This window comes from Hyperolius riggenbachi, chromosome 9 (assembly GCF_040937935.1).
Source record: "Hyperolius riggenbachi isolate aHypRig1 chromosome 9, aHypRig1.pri, whole genome shotgun sequence".
Lineage (NCBI taxonomy): Eukaryota > Metazoa > Chordata > Amphibia > Anura > Hyperoliidae > Hyperolius > Hyperolius riggenbachi.
The window spans coordinates 31,840,342-31,857,659 of record NC_090654.1 but is presented as its reverse complement, the minus strand read 5'-3'; the positions used below and the strand labels follow the sequence as shown (position 1 = coordinate 31,857,659).

At 47.4% G+C, this 17,318-nt stretch overlaps 1 protein-coding gene and 1 long non-coding RNA gene across 2 annotated transcripts in view; one reads left to right on the top strand and one right to left on the bottom strand.

Moving 5' to 3' along the window:
* The window catches only part of LOC137532160 (protein S100-A9-like), a 30,597-nt gene extending 22,269 nt beyond the window's left edge, over positions 1–8,328 (top strand). Inside the window, exons 3-4 of the mRNA XM_068252374.1 lie at positions 2,956–3,102; positions 7,734–8,328. Of these exons, the coding sequence (XP_068108475.1) occupies positions 2,956–3,102; positions 7,734–7,877 (291 nt within the window). The 3' untranslated portion in view covers positions 7,878–8,328. The remainder of the gene's footprint in view (positions 1–2,955; positions 3,103–7,733) is intronic.
* LOC137532162 (uncharacterized) overlaps positions 1–17,318 on the bottom strand; it is a 243,484-nt gene that overhangs the window by 133,661 nt on the left and 92,505 nt on the right. The window lies entirely within an intron of this gene.

Sequence of the window (17,318 nt, the reverse complement as noted above, 5' to 3'; positions counted from 1 at the left end):
ACTGTATGTCAAGGTGAGAAAAAGTGGGCGGCGCCAACAACTGCATTTTTTACATGGGAAAATATAAACTGCTGCCATTCTTACACTGTTAATGCCAGGGTTCTAAAACTTGATATAGTTGCTCACTGGGTGACTGGGATTAATATCCAGAAAAGTGGGTGGAGCCTACAGCAGTGAATTAAAATTCACCTATCGATTTTCAATGGCAATATTAAAAATGCTGCCATTCTTATACTCTTAATGGCAAAGGCCTCAAACCTGGTACAGTCTGTCATTGAGTGAATGGGGTTCACATTCTGAGAAGGGGTAGAGCCACAAACAGCCAATCAGATTTATTTGCTGCATAAACTGCTTCCATTCACACATTTTTGATGCCAGGAACCCGAAAGCTCACAAACTTGGCCATTGAGTGCCTGTATGTCAAGGTCACAAAAACTGGGTGGAGCCAAAAACAAATTTCACTGGGAAAATATAATCTGCAGCCATTCTTACACTGTTAAAGGCAGGGTTCTCAAACTTTGCACAGTTGGTTACTGGGTGACTTGGATTCATATTCAGGAATGTGGGTGGAGCCTACAACAGCCAATCAAAATTCACCTGTTGATTTTCAAGAGGAATATTTAAATTGATGCCATTCTTACACTCTTCATGGCAGAGGCCTCAAATCTGGTACAGTCGGTCACTGGGAGACTGGGGTTTAAATTCTGAAAAGGGACGGGCCACAAACAGACAATCAGATTTGTTTAATTTCAATGGGAAAATGCAACTTATTGATGCCAAGGAACCCAAAGCTCATAAACTTGGTCATTGAGTGACTGTATGTCAAGGTTAGAAATAGTGAGCGGAGCCAAAAACAAAAAAGTGGGTGGGGCCTATAACAGCCAATCAAAATTCACCTATTGATTTTCGAGGGGAATATTGAAACTGCTGCCATTCTTACACTGTTAATGGCAGAGGCCTCAAACCTGCTACAGGCCATGTAACAGGTCATTAAGTGACTGGGATTCAAATTCATTAATGAGGTGGAGCAACAAACAGCCAATCAGATTTCTTTGCTGGATAAACTGCTTCCATTCACACAATTGTGATGCCAGAAAGGAACCTGAAAGCTCACAAACTTGGTCATTGAGTGAGTGACTGTGTGTCAAGGTTACAAAAAAAGGGTGAAGTCAAAAACAAATTTCCTTTGGAAAATGTAAACTGCAGCCCTTATTCACTGTGAATGGCAGGGTTCTCAAACTGTGCACAGTTGGTTACTGGGTGACTGGGATAAATATTCAGAAAAATGGGTGGAGCCTAAAAAACCCAATCAAAAATCACCTGTTGATTTTCAAGTTGAATATTAAAATTGCTACCATTCTTGCACTTTTAATGGAACACGCCTCAAACCTGGTACAGTTTGTCATTGGGTCGCTTGGGTTCAAATTCAGAAAAGGAGGCGGAGCCACAAACTGCCAATCAGATTTGTTTCATTTCACTGGGAAAATACAAATGATTGATGCCAAGGACCCCAAAGCTCATAAACGTGGTCATTGAGTGTTTGTGTGTTTAGCGTTAGAAAGAGTGGGCAGAGCCAACAGTAGCCAAATACATACCTGGGCAACGCCAGGTCATCAGCTAGTTAGCAAGTGGTTAATATTGTCCATCAGATGTTTCTTATGTGCAGTGAAAAATTCCAAAATGTAATGCAGTGGAAATGAGGCCGGAGAAACGAACAACCTTTCTTGGGCTTCTCATACACGAGAGGAGGACAGTGGTGACATTTAGAGATGGCCCGAACAGTTCACTGGCAAGCAGTATTCTGCGAACATCGGCTGTTTGCAGTTGTGGTGAACAGCGAAACATTTGCTGTGTTCGATTCGCCCCCATACATCATCATTGAGCTAAACGTTGACCCCTTACTTACAGTCAGCAGATGCATGGCAGCCAATAAGCTAGCACCCCTTCCTACCCCCCCACCCCCTATCAAAAAGCAGTTGCGGTGGCCATATTGGAGGCCTTTTGAGAGCTAGCACATCGATCTTCTGTGTTTTTTTGTGTGTGTTATACTCCACAGCCCATTGAAAACCAAAGCGGTGTGAACAATACTGCTATTGTTGTTGCCTCATTAAGTTGCAGGCACAGAACCACTCCAGTGCATTATTATTTCACTGTATTCTGATAGTACTATTGCATTTCTCTAAAGGCTCATACACACGGGGTACGGCCGTCGCTGCAACCACGTGGCACGTGCGTGTTGCGGCGACAGGTCGCCCGTGTGTATGACGCGCGCGCCCCGAACCGTCGCCCGTCGGAGCTGTCGCCAGGCGATTGACATGTTCAATCGCCGGCTACAGCTGTCGCCGCAACTTCACCGGAACTGTCGCTAGTCCCGCATGTGTATGCGGGCTAGCGACACCAACTCACACACAGCACACGGAGCTTCCGGCGGTGGGGGAGGAACCTCGGCGACAGCTTCCGCCGCATCGCTAATCCCTGTGCTGCCGTGTGGATGCAGAGGGACTTGGCGACGAGCTGTCGCCGAGCTGTCGCTGTCGCGCACACGCTCCCGTGTGCTAGCGACAGCTACAATTGTCCCCCGTGTGTACTTAGCTTAAGACACCTCACAGCCCACACTGACACCCATAGCTGTGCATAATGTGATTTCGGCCCTTTAGGGATTAAAACCCAACTTTGCGTCAACTCCTTAATTTTTGGTGAGACTTTTGGCATGGATCCCCCTCCGGCATGCCCATGTCCAGGTGTTTTTCATCACGTTTGTGGCCAAAAACAGTCTTTGTAGGTTTTAAAATTCACCTCCCCATTGAAGTCTAGGGTGGTTCGCCAGATTTGCCTGTCCGGGAACATTTTTCGGGAGTTTCCGTTTGCCGTTCCCAAATGGAAAATTCTATGTTCACAACATCTCTAGTGACATTACAGATAAGGTTATAACTATAGGATTTTTGCTCATCACAGAAAATTCAGACTCCGTGGCTGGAACGTACCATTTTGACCATGGTGGAGGCCTATAATAAATGCGCAAAGAAGGAGGGGGATCCAACAACGCTGAATGTAAAAGAGTTGGAGGAGTATGTGAGGATGAACATGGCGGACATTGTACAGGTAAAAACACCATCTTTCTCTGCGGTCTCCAGGGTCAGAGTGTCATTGTGTGTCAGTGTACTCGGCCCTCCAGGTGTCAGTGTACTTGGCCTGGCATAGGTGCCCCCATATAGGTAGCTAAGCATAGGTACAGAACCTCCAGTATAGGTACCCAGGCACAGGTGCCCCCAGTATAGATAGCAAGGCAGAGGTGCCCCTAGTATAGGTAGCCAAGCAAAGGTGCCCCCTTTATAGGTGGCCAGGCATAGGTGACCTAAGTCTAGGTGGCCAAGTATAGGTGCCCCCAGTATAGGTAGCCAGGCATAGGTGCCCCCAGTATAGGTAGCCAGGCATAGGTGCACCCAGTATAGGTAGCCAGGCATAGGTGCCCCCAGTATAGGTAGCCATGCATAGGTGCCTCCGTATAGGTAGCCAGGCATAGGTGCCCCCAGTATAGATAACAAGGCATAGGTGCCCCCAGTATAGGTAGCCATGCATAGGTGCCTCAGTATAGGTAGCCAGGCATAGGTGCCCCCAGTATAGGTAGCCAAGTATTGGTGCCCCTAGTATAGGTAGCCAAGCATTGGTGCCCCCAGTAGATAACCAGGCATAGGTGTCCCCTCCCCCTATAGGTCGCTAAGCATAGGTGCCCCAGTAAAGATAGCCAGGCATAGGTGCCCCCAGTAAAGGTAGTCAGGCATAGGTGCCCCCAGTAAAGGTAGTCAGGCATAGGTGCCCCCAGTATAGGTAGTCAGGCATAGGTGCCCCCATTATAGGTAGCCAGGTATAGGTGCCCCAGTATAGGTAGCCAGATATAGGTGCCCCCAGTATAGGTAACCAGGCATAGGTGCCCCCAGTATAAGTAGTCAAGTATTAGTGCCCCCAGTATAGATAACCAGGCATAGGTGCCCCCCCCAATAGGTAGCCAAGCATAGTTGCCCCAGTAAAGATAGCCAGGCATAGGTGCCCCCAGTATCGGTAGTCAGGCATAGGTGCCCCCAGTATAGATAGCCAGGCATAGGTGCCCCCAGTATAGGTAGACAGGCATAGGTGCCCCAGTATAAGTAGCCAGACATAGGTGCCCCCAGTATAAGTAGCCAGGTATAGGTGTTCCCCGTATAGGCTGTCAAGCATAGGTGCCCCCAGTAAAGAGAACCAGGTATAAGTGCCCCCAGTGCTAGTGTCAGTGTATGTTCTCCTGGTGTCAGTGTACTTTGTTCTCCGTATGTCAGTGTACTCGGCTCTCTGTATGTCAGTGTATTCTGCTCACCAGGTGTCAGTGTACTCTGTTCTCTGAGTGTTGGTGTACTCTGCTCACCAGGTGTCGGTGTACCCTGTTCTCCTGGTGTCAGTGTACTCTGCTCACCAGGTTTCAGTGTACTCTGTTCTCCTGGTGTCATTGTACTCTGCTCACCAGGTGTCGGTGTACTCTGTTCTCCTGGTGTCATTGTACTCTGCTCATACCTCCCAACTTTTTGAGATGATAAAAAGGGACACTTAAGCCATGCCCCTGCCACACCCCTGGTCACGCCCCACCACGTCCCCAGTCACGCATACCATAAAGATTTCATAAGAAAAATATGTTGTTTTATCATTCAAACCACACTGGTACTTTCTGTCCTGGTTCATTTTCTTTCATAGTAACATTTTAAAATTAGTAATATATCACTTTAAAGGATGTGAATAAAGTTTAGAGTCAATCAAACACATTTTTAGTATAGAAATATATATATTTACATAGAAAGAGGGACAAAGTCCTGAAAGAGGGACAAATGAGAGGGAAAAAGGGACAGAGGGACAGGGCTTCCAAAAAGGGACTGTCCCTCTGAAAAAGGGACAGTTGGGAGCTATGCTCTGCTCACCAGGTGTCAGTGTACTCGGCTCTACAAGTGTCAGTGTACTTTTGTTCTCTGGGTGTCAGTGTACTTTATTCTCTGGGTGTCAGTGTACTCGGCTCTCCGGGTGTCAGTGTACTGCGATCCAGCACTAACCATCTTCAACTTCAGCCTGAACCATCAAGTGTCCAGCAAGGATCCAGGGTGGTGAGATCATACTGAATGTACAGTGAAGATGGACCTGTTTATTCTAGCTGTCGCGGCGACGGCCGCTTGTGTGATGTGAGCTTACACTGCATATGGCTTTTTCTGCTCAAGCAATACGGACCGGCTAAAAACTGCTTAAACCAGTAACCGAGCTTGCTGGACTAACTGATACCTTGCTGTGGAGGTGTACATTTATGGAACTGTTTGGAGACTGTATCTCGCAAGCATTTTTCTGCTATACTTCAGCTCTTTGGCATGCTCAGTATATGGCCGTGGTGTGCTTGTGTGTGGGTGTATGTGGAATGATTTGTGGTTGCTTGTGGCGGGGTGGCCATCCCATGCAAAGCCGGGACAAGGTCCTCCAGCACCCAAGGCTGAGACACCAAAGTGCGCCCCTCCATCCCTCCCACCCCAGCCGTCACACACTGATTGCTATTAGACTAAGAGGGCCACAAGGCCCACAACCCCTTCCCAACACCTTAATATCTAGTTCTCTGGCCTGCAGTCACTGCTATGTATCCCCTTTTCTTATTTCTTTCTGCTTCAAACACAATTAGGAATGACAGCTGAATGAATTGTGCGCCCCCTCCTACACTGCGCCCTGAGGCTGGAGCCTCTCCAGCCTATGCCTCGGCCCGGCCATGATCCCATGTTGTTTTTAAAAGCACTCTTTTTGTAATTTTGATTAATAATGAAATTGTATTTGTATACTTTCATTATGAATGTGCTTGTGTGGTCCTTATGATAATGTAGCAGCTGAGTCTAAAAAAAGAGATACGTATGTCCCTCTGCCTTTGGCCACTTTCACCTAGAAATTGTGTCAGTGTACTTTGCTCTCTGGGTGTCAGTGTACACCGACCTGCTCTACGGGTGTCAGTGTACTTTGTTCTCCTGGTGTCAGTGTACTCTGCTCTACGGGTGTCAGTGTACTTTGTTCTCCTGGTGTCAGTGTACTCTGCTCTACGGGTGTTAGTGTACTTTGTTCTCCTGGTGTCAGTGTACTTTTGTTCTCTGGGTGTCAGTGTACTTTGTTCTCTGAATGTCAGTGTACTCGACTCTCTGTATGTCAGTGTGCTCGGCTCTCCGGGTGTCAGCATACGTTGTTCTCCGGGTGTCAGTGTACTCTGCCCTCTGGGTGTCAGTGTACTCTGCCCTCTGGGTGTCAGTGTACTCTGCCCTCTGAGTGTCAGTGTACTCTGCCCTCTGGGTGTCAGTGTACTCTGTTCTCTGGCTGTCAGTGTACTCTGCTCTCCAGGTGTCAATGTACTTGGCTCTACGAGTGTCAGTGTACTTTATTCTCTGGGTGTCAGTGTACTCGGCTCTCGGGGTGTCAGTGTACTTTGTTCTCTGGGTGTCAGTATACTCGTCTCTCTGGATGTCAGTGTACTTTGTTCTTTGGGTGTCAGTGTACTTTGTTCTCTGGGTGTCAGTGTACTTTGTTCTCTGAATGTCAGTGTACTCGACTCTCTCTATGCCAGTGTACTTGGCTCTTCTGGAGTCAGTGTGCTCGGCTCTCGGGGTGTCAGTGTACTCGGCTCTCTGGGTGTCAGTGTACTTTGTTCTCCGGGTGTCAGTGTACTTTGTTCTCTGGGTGTCAGTGTACTTTGTTCTCTGAATGTCAGTGTGCTCGGCTCTCGGGGTGTCAGTGTACTCAGTTCTCTGGGTGTCAGTGTACTTTGTTCTCCAGGTGTCAGTGTAATTTTGTTCCCTGGGTGTCAATGTACTCAGGGCCGGCCCGCCCATGAGGCGGGGTGAAACTTTTGCCTCAGGCGGCACTTCTGGGGGGGCGGCACCCGCCCGTCCGTGGGTGTGAGGGGCTGCCCGAGTTGGAGGGGATAGCGGGCAGGAAGGGGGTATTGGGCCTAGCGGCGGGGAGGGGGGCCGGACCACCCCCTCCCTCGCCTGGGTCCCCCGTCCTCCTCTTCCCTCCATCTTTAAAAAGTTGCGTGGCTGGCTGGCTGGCTGCAGCTGTAAGAGGCAACGGGCGGGGATCACTCACCTCTTCCTCGTTCCAACGTGCGCTCCACTGACGTCACTTCCTGCGGCGTAGCAGGAAGTGACGTCAGTGGAGCGCAGGCTAGGCTGGAACGAGGAAGAGGTGAGTGATCCCCGCCCGTTGCCTCTTACAGCTGCAGCCAGCCAGCCAGCCACGCAACTTTTTAAAGATGGAGGGAAGAGGAGGACGGGGGACCCAGGCGAGGGAGGGGGTGGTCCGGCCCCCCTCCCCGCCGCTAGGCCCAATACCCCCTTCCTGCCCGCTATCCCCTCCAACTCGGGCGGCCCCTCACACCCACGGCTGGGGGGGGGTTGCTGAAAGCTTGCCTCAGGCGGCAAAAAGTCTAGGGCCGGGCCTGAGTGTACTCGACTCTCTGTATGTCAGTGTACTATGCTCTCTGTATGTCAGTGTACTATGCTCTCTGTATGTCAGTGTACTATGCTCTCCAGGTGTCAGTGTACTATGCTCTCCAGGTGTCAGTGTGCTCGGCTCTTGGAGTGTCAGTGTACTCGGCTCTCCAGGTGTCAGTGTACTTTGTTCTGTCTTTGTCAGTGTGCCAGTGTTCTTCGGTTGTCAGGGTCTGCATATTAGTCTGTGATGTTCCTTACTTTCAGGACCAGGATCCAAACTTCTTCAAGAAAACACTGCAGTCGTATGACACAGACAGAGATGGGGAACTGACACACAAGGAATTTGGCGAATTTCAGCGTCAGTATATGTTAGCAAAATATAATCAGCGCTACAAAACTCCAGTTTGACCAGATCTCTCATCCGCCGAAGCGAAATAAACCGGCTTCTATGACCGAGCGGAATTACAAAGGAAATAAAGAAATCACACCTCTGCCTACAGCTGGGACAAATCTGAATGGAATTATATGTATTTCTTTAAGCTTTTTTGGATTTGGATTTGGTATTTCATCTCTCTTAAGTTTTGTCAGCGCCATCTACTGGTTGTTCAGACATATTGCACTACAATTATATAAATAAATAATATGTAAATCCTCCCATCCAGTGGAGGACCTGATGGGGAACTGCATCTATTTTTATGCTCCAATCACTTTAAAAAGATCGTATGCGTAAAACCGTCACTATAGATGCATGCGTATTTCTATTGTGGATTTACGCATGCGTCAGTTAAGACGTTTTTTGCCTAGGACATGCTCTGCCCTCATTGGTTGGTGCTCCAGTTGTCTTTTTAAAGTGATTGGAGCCTAAAAATAAATGCAGTTCCCCATCAGGTCCTCCACTGGATGGGAGTGTTTACATTTAGGAACTTAGCCTGATTGTTTGGCAACAGGGCGTCCAGACCATCTTTAAAGCTGATTGAAGTGGTATGTATTTAGAGGGCTTGTCTGCTTGATAAAGAGAGGAGGCTCCTCTCGAAACGTCGCATAACTTGCTCTTTTTAATGTTTTTGATGCTTTAAAAATAAAGAGCATGAATACATTTGAAGACGGAGCTGGGTCTTTTCTCTTGGAAGTTGCAAAAAACATTTAAGTCTTTATTGCACAAAAATACAAGATAACGTTTTCCTTTTAAAGGGAACCAGAGATGTACCATTGCTGAAAAAATGAAAAAGCTGCTATACATACCTGGGGTTTCCTTCAGCCCTATATGCGCTGATCGATCCCACGCCGCCGTCCACCGCTGCTCGCATCTACGAGAACCGGCTCCCGTCGCTGACGTCATCGGAGCTGGGCTACGCAGGAGAAGTGCGCCCTCGAAGTATCTCTCCATACACTGCTGCAGAGATACGCAAAGAGTGCACTTCTGTTATGCTGGACTGGCTCCAACTGATGGAACAGCGCGGAGCCGGTTCTCGTAGCTGCGAGCAGAGGAGGATGGTGGCGTGGGATCGATCAGCGCGTATGGGGCTGGAGGAAACCCCAGGTATGTATAGCAGCTTTAATTTTTCATCTCTGGTTCCCTTTAAATCAGTTCAGGTTATCCAAGCGTTCGACCTTTCTGAATATCACAGATCTTGGGTCACATTCACATGGATAGATAGATTCTTTATGAGGCTGACACAATATTAAAGAGGCACTTAAAGAGACACTGTAACATCAAAAATATCCCCTGGGTGGTACTCACCTCGGGTGGGGGAAGCCTCGGGATCCTAATGAGGCTTCCCACGCCGTCCTCCGTCCCTCAGGGGTCTCGCTGCAGCCCTCCGAACAGCCGGCGACAGACCCGACTGTCAATTCAATATTTACCTTTGCTGGCTCCAGCGGGGCGCTGTGGCTGCTTTCGGCTCGGAAATAGACGGAAATACCCGATCTCAGTCGGGTCCGCTCTACTGGGCAGGCGCCGGAAACTTGCGCTGCGCCTGCGCAGTAGAGCAGACCCGACGCTGATCGGGTATTTCCGCCTACTTTGGAGCCGACAGCCGTCAGAGCGCCTGCGCAGGAGCCGGAAAGGAAAATATTGCGTCACGGCTGTACGGAGGGCTACAGCGAGACCCCTGAGGGACGGAGGACGGCGTGAGAAGCCTCATTAGGATCCGGAGGCTTCCCCCACCTGAGGTGAGTACCCCCCAGGGGACGTTTTGACGTTACAGATTCTCTTTAAGTCACACAAAAAAAAATTAAGGCCGCAATAGCAGCATAGGGGGCGATATTGTGGTTGGGAACGCGAAGAATCACTCGCGTTCCCAGCCTGTCGGGTCCTGACGGGAGGATCGGGGAGACACGGCGAGGGCACTGATCAGCTGCAGGGGGCTGAGGGAAGCCCCAGGTAAGTAAAACTCATTTTTTTTGTGTGACTTAAAGCGGTTTAACACCCAGCATTACAACTTTGCTTTAAAAGATTGCTTACAGCTTACAAACTATTATGCCAGATTTTTTTTTAAGCAGAAATTCACTGAATGGGTTAAACATGACATTTTAGTGTTGGATTTAACTAGGAATCCGCATCTGTTCTTATCTTTTAGTTACAAATGTATCTTTAGTGTTTGTTTGTTACATTGTAGATAGATACATTTGTAACTAAACAAGCAAGCATGGAGGAGGATTTCTAGCTAAATGCAGCACTAAAATGTCATGTTTAATCCATTCAGTGAATTTCTGCTTAAAAAAAAAACCTGGCATAATAGTTTATAAGCTGTAAGCAATCTTTTAAAGCAAAGTTGAAATGCTGGGTGTTAGACCACTTTAAGGTTCACTTTAAGTCTTGCTTGGAGTGATTAACATATATTTCTAGGCAAGGACGCAAGTTTGTTTTGGGCAGGGTATGCCTTTCATCCAGCCTTTGTATTAAAATTATTCTAAAAAGAGAAAAAAATAACCAGAATTAAAGGGACACTTAAGTCAAACAAAAAAAATGAGTTTTACTCACCTAGGGTTTTCAATAGCCCCCTGCAGCTGTCCGGTGCCCTCGCCGTCTCCCTCCGATCCTTCTGGCCCCGCCAGCAGCCACTTCCTGTTTCGGTGACAGGAGCTGACAGGCTGGGGACGCGAGTGATTCTTCGCGTTCCCAGACACATTAGCACCCTCTATGCTGCTATATGGTATACTAGCCGACCCGCGTCGTAGCATACGCCGCATCTTCTATCTATCTAATAGAGTACGTGCCTCAACCTTGAAGCAAGAAGAATAAAGGTGGGTACACACATCAGATAAAAGTCTTTGGAAAATGAAAGATCACAGACCAATGTTACCCCCTTCCATGTAGTATGAGAGACATACTCTACACAGTCTATTCTATGGAGCTGAACTCCTCATCAGATAGAAATTTTTGCAAGATGCTGCACACAAAGATGCTGTACACATGCAACAGATCAGTATCTGCAAAAGATCAGTTCCTGCAAAATGCATTCATAGGGCCTGATTCACAAAAGAGTGCTAACTGTTAGCACGGCCGTTTTCGCGCGAATTTTTGCATTGCGCGCGATCGCGAATTTTTGTGCGAAACGATAACATTTTAGCGTGCAAACGCGATTTTTTGCGTGAAAACGATATCGATTTCACGCGAAAATTAGCGGTTGCGCTCGAAAACGTCGTTTAGTGCGAAAATTTGCGATTGCGCGCAATGCGAAAATTTGCGCGAAAACGGCCGTGCTAACAATTAGCACTCTTTTGTGAATCAAGCCCATAGTCTATATCTGCAGATCTCATACACACCTTGTTTAACGGAGAATCATCTGCAGATCAGATCAACCAGGATGGATTTTTGGGCCTGCAGATGATTGTCTGATCTGCAGATGAATGTCCGTCAAACAAGGTGTGTATTATGCTGGGCATACATGGTAGGTTTTCTACCGTGTAAATCGAGCCGCTGGCTCGATTCCCGCTCGTCCCCGCGGGCGCCTGGATTGATTCCCGCTCGTCCCCGCGAGCACTTTCTTATTTTCCCCTCGTTTCTTCTTTTGTCCTCCCCGCCGGTATCGAGCGCAGAATCGATCCGGCGGGGTATCGGACACGTCGGAAATTATCAATCGAGCTATCAGCGGCTCGATTACATGGTAGAAAACATACCGTGTATGCCCAGCATGAGATCTGCAGATATCATAGACAATGAATGCATTTTGCAGAAACTGATTTTTTTGCAGGAACAGATCTTTTGCAGATACTGATCTGTTGATGACGTCACACACATGCGCAGAGAGTGCCCGGCAACGGGAGCGCGATCTAGGACGCGCTCCGCCGGGCCAGCGTAGGCGTACTACTCCGGGTCATTGCGACCCGGAAGTAGTAAGAGGCAAAGAGACATGACAGATTCGGCAGCCCGAACAGTTCGGCTAACACAGCCGAACTGTTCGCCCTACATTAGTACGAACTTACGTGCATCCAGCTGCAAACCCACCACGGCAGTCAAGTGCCCTCTTCCAGCGTCCCCTGGATGAATTTCGGGCCATCCTCGCACCACACGTTGACGGGACAATCTGGGGAAATGCGCATTCAAGCCCTTGAGTAGCCAGGCTGGCCAGCCAAGACACCGCAGCAGCCATAGGAGGACTCTTTCTTTTTCTCTGCAGCAGCCAAGTGACATAGCCTATCCATTTGGGTACTAACCAGCCAGGTTACCTTAAATCCAAAGGGAGCTCTCTTTCACTTTCACTGCTTTCACTGTATGCACTGTACTGTATGTATCTGTTTATCTTTCTCTCTCTCTCTCTTTCCTTCAAGATGGACCAGGGGCATCTGATCAAAGTATCGCTGCAGAAGCGTTTTGAGTGCCATAGACGGCAGCAGATGTCCCCCTGGTCCTCTCTTTGGGTCCATTCCTTATGGGTTCTCTACGTATGTTCTGCTTCACTCTGTAACAATGCATTGTACCTACTGTATGTATCGCCGTATATATGTATGCGTTATATGTATTTACTGTGTACCTACTGTATGCTGCCTGTTAAATTTCTGTACTGTACCACCACCGACCCTGTTGTGCCAAAATCAATTCCGGGTACAACCCACGTTGTACTTGGCAAAATAAATTATTCTGATTCTGATTCTGAGTTACCTGCCCCTTGGGTGATCTCTAGGCTGTAGTACTGTCTAAATCACCCGCTCCTCGGGAGGTTCTATCTCCTCAGTCTTAGTATATCTAGCTTGCTGGGATTGGTACTCTATTACACCGACAGTGTGCCGAAATTACTTCACCAGCGCCTCTGGTGAGGTCTCGCTAAACTAATAAAGTTACTGTACTCTATTACACGGACAGTGTGCCGATAGTACCTCACCAGCCCCTCTGGCCAGGTCTCGCTAAACTATTAAAGTTCTGTACACTATTATACGATAGTACCTCACCAGCCCCTCTGGTGAGGTCTCGTCAAACTATTAAGTTACGGTTGCACCAAGCACTACATACTCAGCTCCTTGTGCTGCTATACTGGTATTATTGGTGATTCTGCAGATCACACATAATCGGGTATAGCGTCTGCATTATTGGTGATTCTGCAGATCACCAAATAATCAGACATCTGAGTTGCGACACACAACCGTTACAACGTAATTTGTTTATTCAGCTACCCTGCTATTCAGCCGCACAAACTGAACCCTGACTTCTGAAGAGTCGCTACTATTGTCACTAGCTAGACAGAATAGAGTGTGTTTAACCGTTTTTATTTGCAGGTCTAGACTCAGACAGTCAGTAGGTGCCTCTGTCCCATGATTACAAAGGTGGTGGCAGTTATACCCTGAAATAGTGTGTAATTTGTAATTACCGTAACTGACAGGCTCCCTTCTAGTCGGTCTGCTGCCGAGTGGGGCTTAGCACCTTGAATTATATCAGCCCTCATGGTCCATGCACCGGGGGGAGAAGGGCGGCCAAGCCTTCCCCTCCCTCTGAGCCCTTGTCCAATCCATGGACAAGGGGCTCTTCCCCACCTCGAGTAACTCATGATCACAAGTCGGGTAACGAGTGTGATCGCAAAAACAGCTTGTGATCACGAGTTACTCGTGAATACGAGCTCGTGATGAGCAACCCTGACTGCAATACTTTTCTGTGAGTAATATTTGATTTTCTGGAAAAATTTCTGGTGGGCAAAAAACATGGTTCTGACCAGGAACAGAATTCTCTTCATTTACTATATAAAATTCACTGAAATCAAAACGTGGACAGTACAATACATGTGTTATGTAAGTAGATCAAGTATTTATCTACTTATATATGTGTTTTTTTTCCCCTGGCATAGTATGGCTAAAGGTGGCCATACACTGGTCGATTTGCCATCAGATCGACCAACAGATAAATCCCTCTCTGATCGAAGCTACCTTTACTGCAAACAGATTGTGAATCGATTTCAGCATGAAATCGATTCACCGTCTGTGAAGCTGCCGCTGCTGCCTTACCCCCCAATCACCCCCTCCCCCCGGGCCCACGCATACATTACCTGATCCGGCCGGCGCGAGTCCCCCGGTCTCCGCTGTCTTCTTCTCCGCTCTGGGATCCAGCTTCACTGAACTTCCTGTCCGTGGAAGTTTAAACAGTAGAGGGCGCTCTACTTTTTAAACTTCCTGCCGGGACAGGAAGAAGTGAAGCCTGCCGGACTCAGAGCCCAGCGTGGAGAAGAAGCAGCGGTGACAGCGGGGACTCGCGCCGGCCGGATCAGGTAGTGTATTGCCACTAGCGTCAGTAGTCAGGCATTGGAACACCGCTATCGACGCACTCCCGACCTGCCGGCGATCGAGCGAAATCTTCTGCACGGACAGGAACGACGGGAATCGACGGGAACGATCGATTTCTGACGGAAATCGATCAATCGGTCAGTGATTGCGCAACAATTTCACAGCCTATTCGATCACAGTGATCAATCGGCTGTATATCGGCGGGTAAATCGGTAAGTGTATGGGCCCCTTTATCCTACTGCTTTAAAGCTGCACATTCAAGGAAAGTCTACTATTGTTACCTTGAGTGGATTTGTATGTTTACAGCAAACAATTGTGTGTACAAGGCCTACAGGATATTGCCCAAGACAACTATCTGTGATCCAGAAGACAATAGCTAAGAAAACATCGTATTGCCTGCAGAAAGGACATACAGTGTCATGGTAAAGTCCTTCTTTACTAATTAAAGGTGGCCAGCCATACATCTAGCAATTTGGTTGTATGTTCGACCATTCGATTCGAACATTTTATAGAATCGAGAGAGAATTGAGTGTGTTACAGAATTCCCAATCAATGAAAAGTGGCTGATATCATGTAGAATCGACCAGCTTAGTCGATCGAGCAGGTTGCAAGATATCGGTCGATCGCACAGGAATCGGCTAATATTCACATATCATTCGATTGACTCTGAATCGATTTTTGCATTCAGAGCATGGAGACACAACATCGGTCAGATTGATTAGTGAAGGCGAATAGCATAGGATATCGCTTGTAGTGTGTGGGTCGCTAGTCGATCAACTTTCGATCAACCATACTGAAGTCGATTCCTTAATCAAGTCAATCTCTTGACTTGAATCGCTTCAATTGAATCAGAATTGCTAGATGTATGGCTACCTTAACTTTCTGCATTGGACTCAGCCTGGTACGACTTCCCGCCAGATCGACTGGTCGAATCACTAATCTCCGACATGCCCGAATCCACAGTGGTGGAAATAGGGTTATTGCCACTAGTAAACTGTGCGTTTTGCATCCGAATGTGCATATACAAATGGAATGCGTTTTAAATGCAAATTTTCGCATCCGAGCTTTACAGAGCCTGACAATCAATAGGCTGTATATTGCAGTGTAAATGAATGGGCTCAGTGCTGCAACACTGAGCAAGGCAGGTACTGTACACTGACCTACAAAGCACAGCCACCGGCATCACAAAGCAACGCATAAGTATGCAAAAGCCCAACAGGTGAGGTTTTACTGGGTCCTATAGAGTCTTACGTTCCCCTTGTTCCAGCGCTGACTCCTTCCCCCGATAGCAGTTTCCGACCGATGGGCTAGAGACTGCTCTCTGCCGCTGTGGGTGGGTTTCGGCAATCTTCAGTAGCCCAAGTGCTCCCAAAGGCGCGATGCTTCGTACTGCGCGTGCGATAGGACATTCTCTCTCATGCACTCCTGCATGCACAGGACAGAGCATTTGGGCTCCTAAGATTACCGAAGCCTCCCGCACCAGCCAAAGTGAGCAATCTCCAACCCATCGGCCGGAGGAGACCACAAAGGGGAGATCCGGCACTGGAACGTGGGGACCGTAGGAGGAATGGGAAGGCTCTTCCTAGCCTTCCTCTCCTTAGGTAAATATATATATATATATATATATATATATATATATATATATATATATTTTAATTTTTATTTTATTAACGCTTCACACTCCCTTTAAAAGGAGTACTGTTTTTGGAAATGACTGCAGTAGTTCAATCTGACCAGCAGAGGGAGTGGATGGTGAACTAATATAAAAGAACAATTCAATAGCTGCAGAATATGAGCAGATACTGAGAATTACACCATGCATACAGGACAAGAGAAGTGTTACTGTGCAGCGTCCATACATACAGAATAAGAGCAGATACTGAGAGTTACACCCAGCATACAGAACAAGAGAAGTGCTACTGTGCAGTGTCCATACATACAGAATAAGAGCGGATACTGAGAGTTACACCCAGCATACAGAACAAGAGAAGTGCTACTGTGCAGTGTCCATACATACAGAATAAGAGCAGATACTGAGTATTACACCCAGCATACAGGACAAGAGAAGTGTTACTGTGCAGTGTCCATACATACAGAATAAGAGCAGATACTGAGAATTACACCCAGCATACAGGACAAGAGAAGTGTTACTGTGCAGTGTCCATACATACAGAATAAGAGCAGATACTGAGAATTACACCCAGCATACAAGACAAGAGAAGTGTTACTGGGCAGTGCCCATACATACAGAATAAGAGCAGATACTGAGAATTACACCCAGCAGGCCAGCATACAGGACAAGAGAAGTGTTACTGTGCAGTGCCCATACATACAGAATAAGAGCAGATACTGAGAATTACACCCAGCAGGCCAGCATGCGGGGCAAGAGAAGTGCTACTGTGCAGTGTCCATACATTAAGAATAAGAGCAGATACTGAGAATTACACCCAGCATACAGAACAAGAGAAGTGTTACTGTGCAGTGTCCATACATACAGAATAAGAGCAGATACTGAGAATTACACCCAGCATACAGGACAAGAGAAGTGCTACTGTGCAGCACCCATACATACAGAATAAGAGCAGATACTGAGAATTACACCCAGCATACAGGACGAGAGAAGTGTTACTGTGCAGTGTCCATACATGCAGAATAAGAGCAGATACTGAGAATTACACCCGGCATACAGGACAAGAGAAGTGTTACTGTGCAGTGTCCATACATACAGAATAAGAGCAGATACTGAGAATTACACCCAGCATACAGGACAGGAGTAGTGTTACTGTGCAGTGTCCATACATACAGAATAAGAGCAGATACTGAGAATTACACCCAGCATACAGGACAAGAGAAGTGCTACTGTGCAGCACCCATACATACAGAATAAGAGCAGATACTGAGAATTACACCAAGCATAGATGACAAGAGAAGTGTTACTGTGCAGTGCCCATACATACAGAATAAGAGCAGATACTGAGAATTACACCCGGCATACAGGACAAGAGAAGTGTTACTGTGCAGTGTCCATACATACAGAATAAGAGCAGATACTGAGAATTACACCCAGCATACAGGACAGGAGTAGTGTTACTGTGCAGTGTCCATACATACAGAATAAGAGCAGATACTGAGAATTAC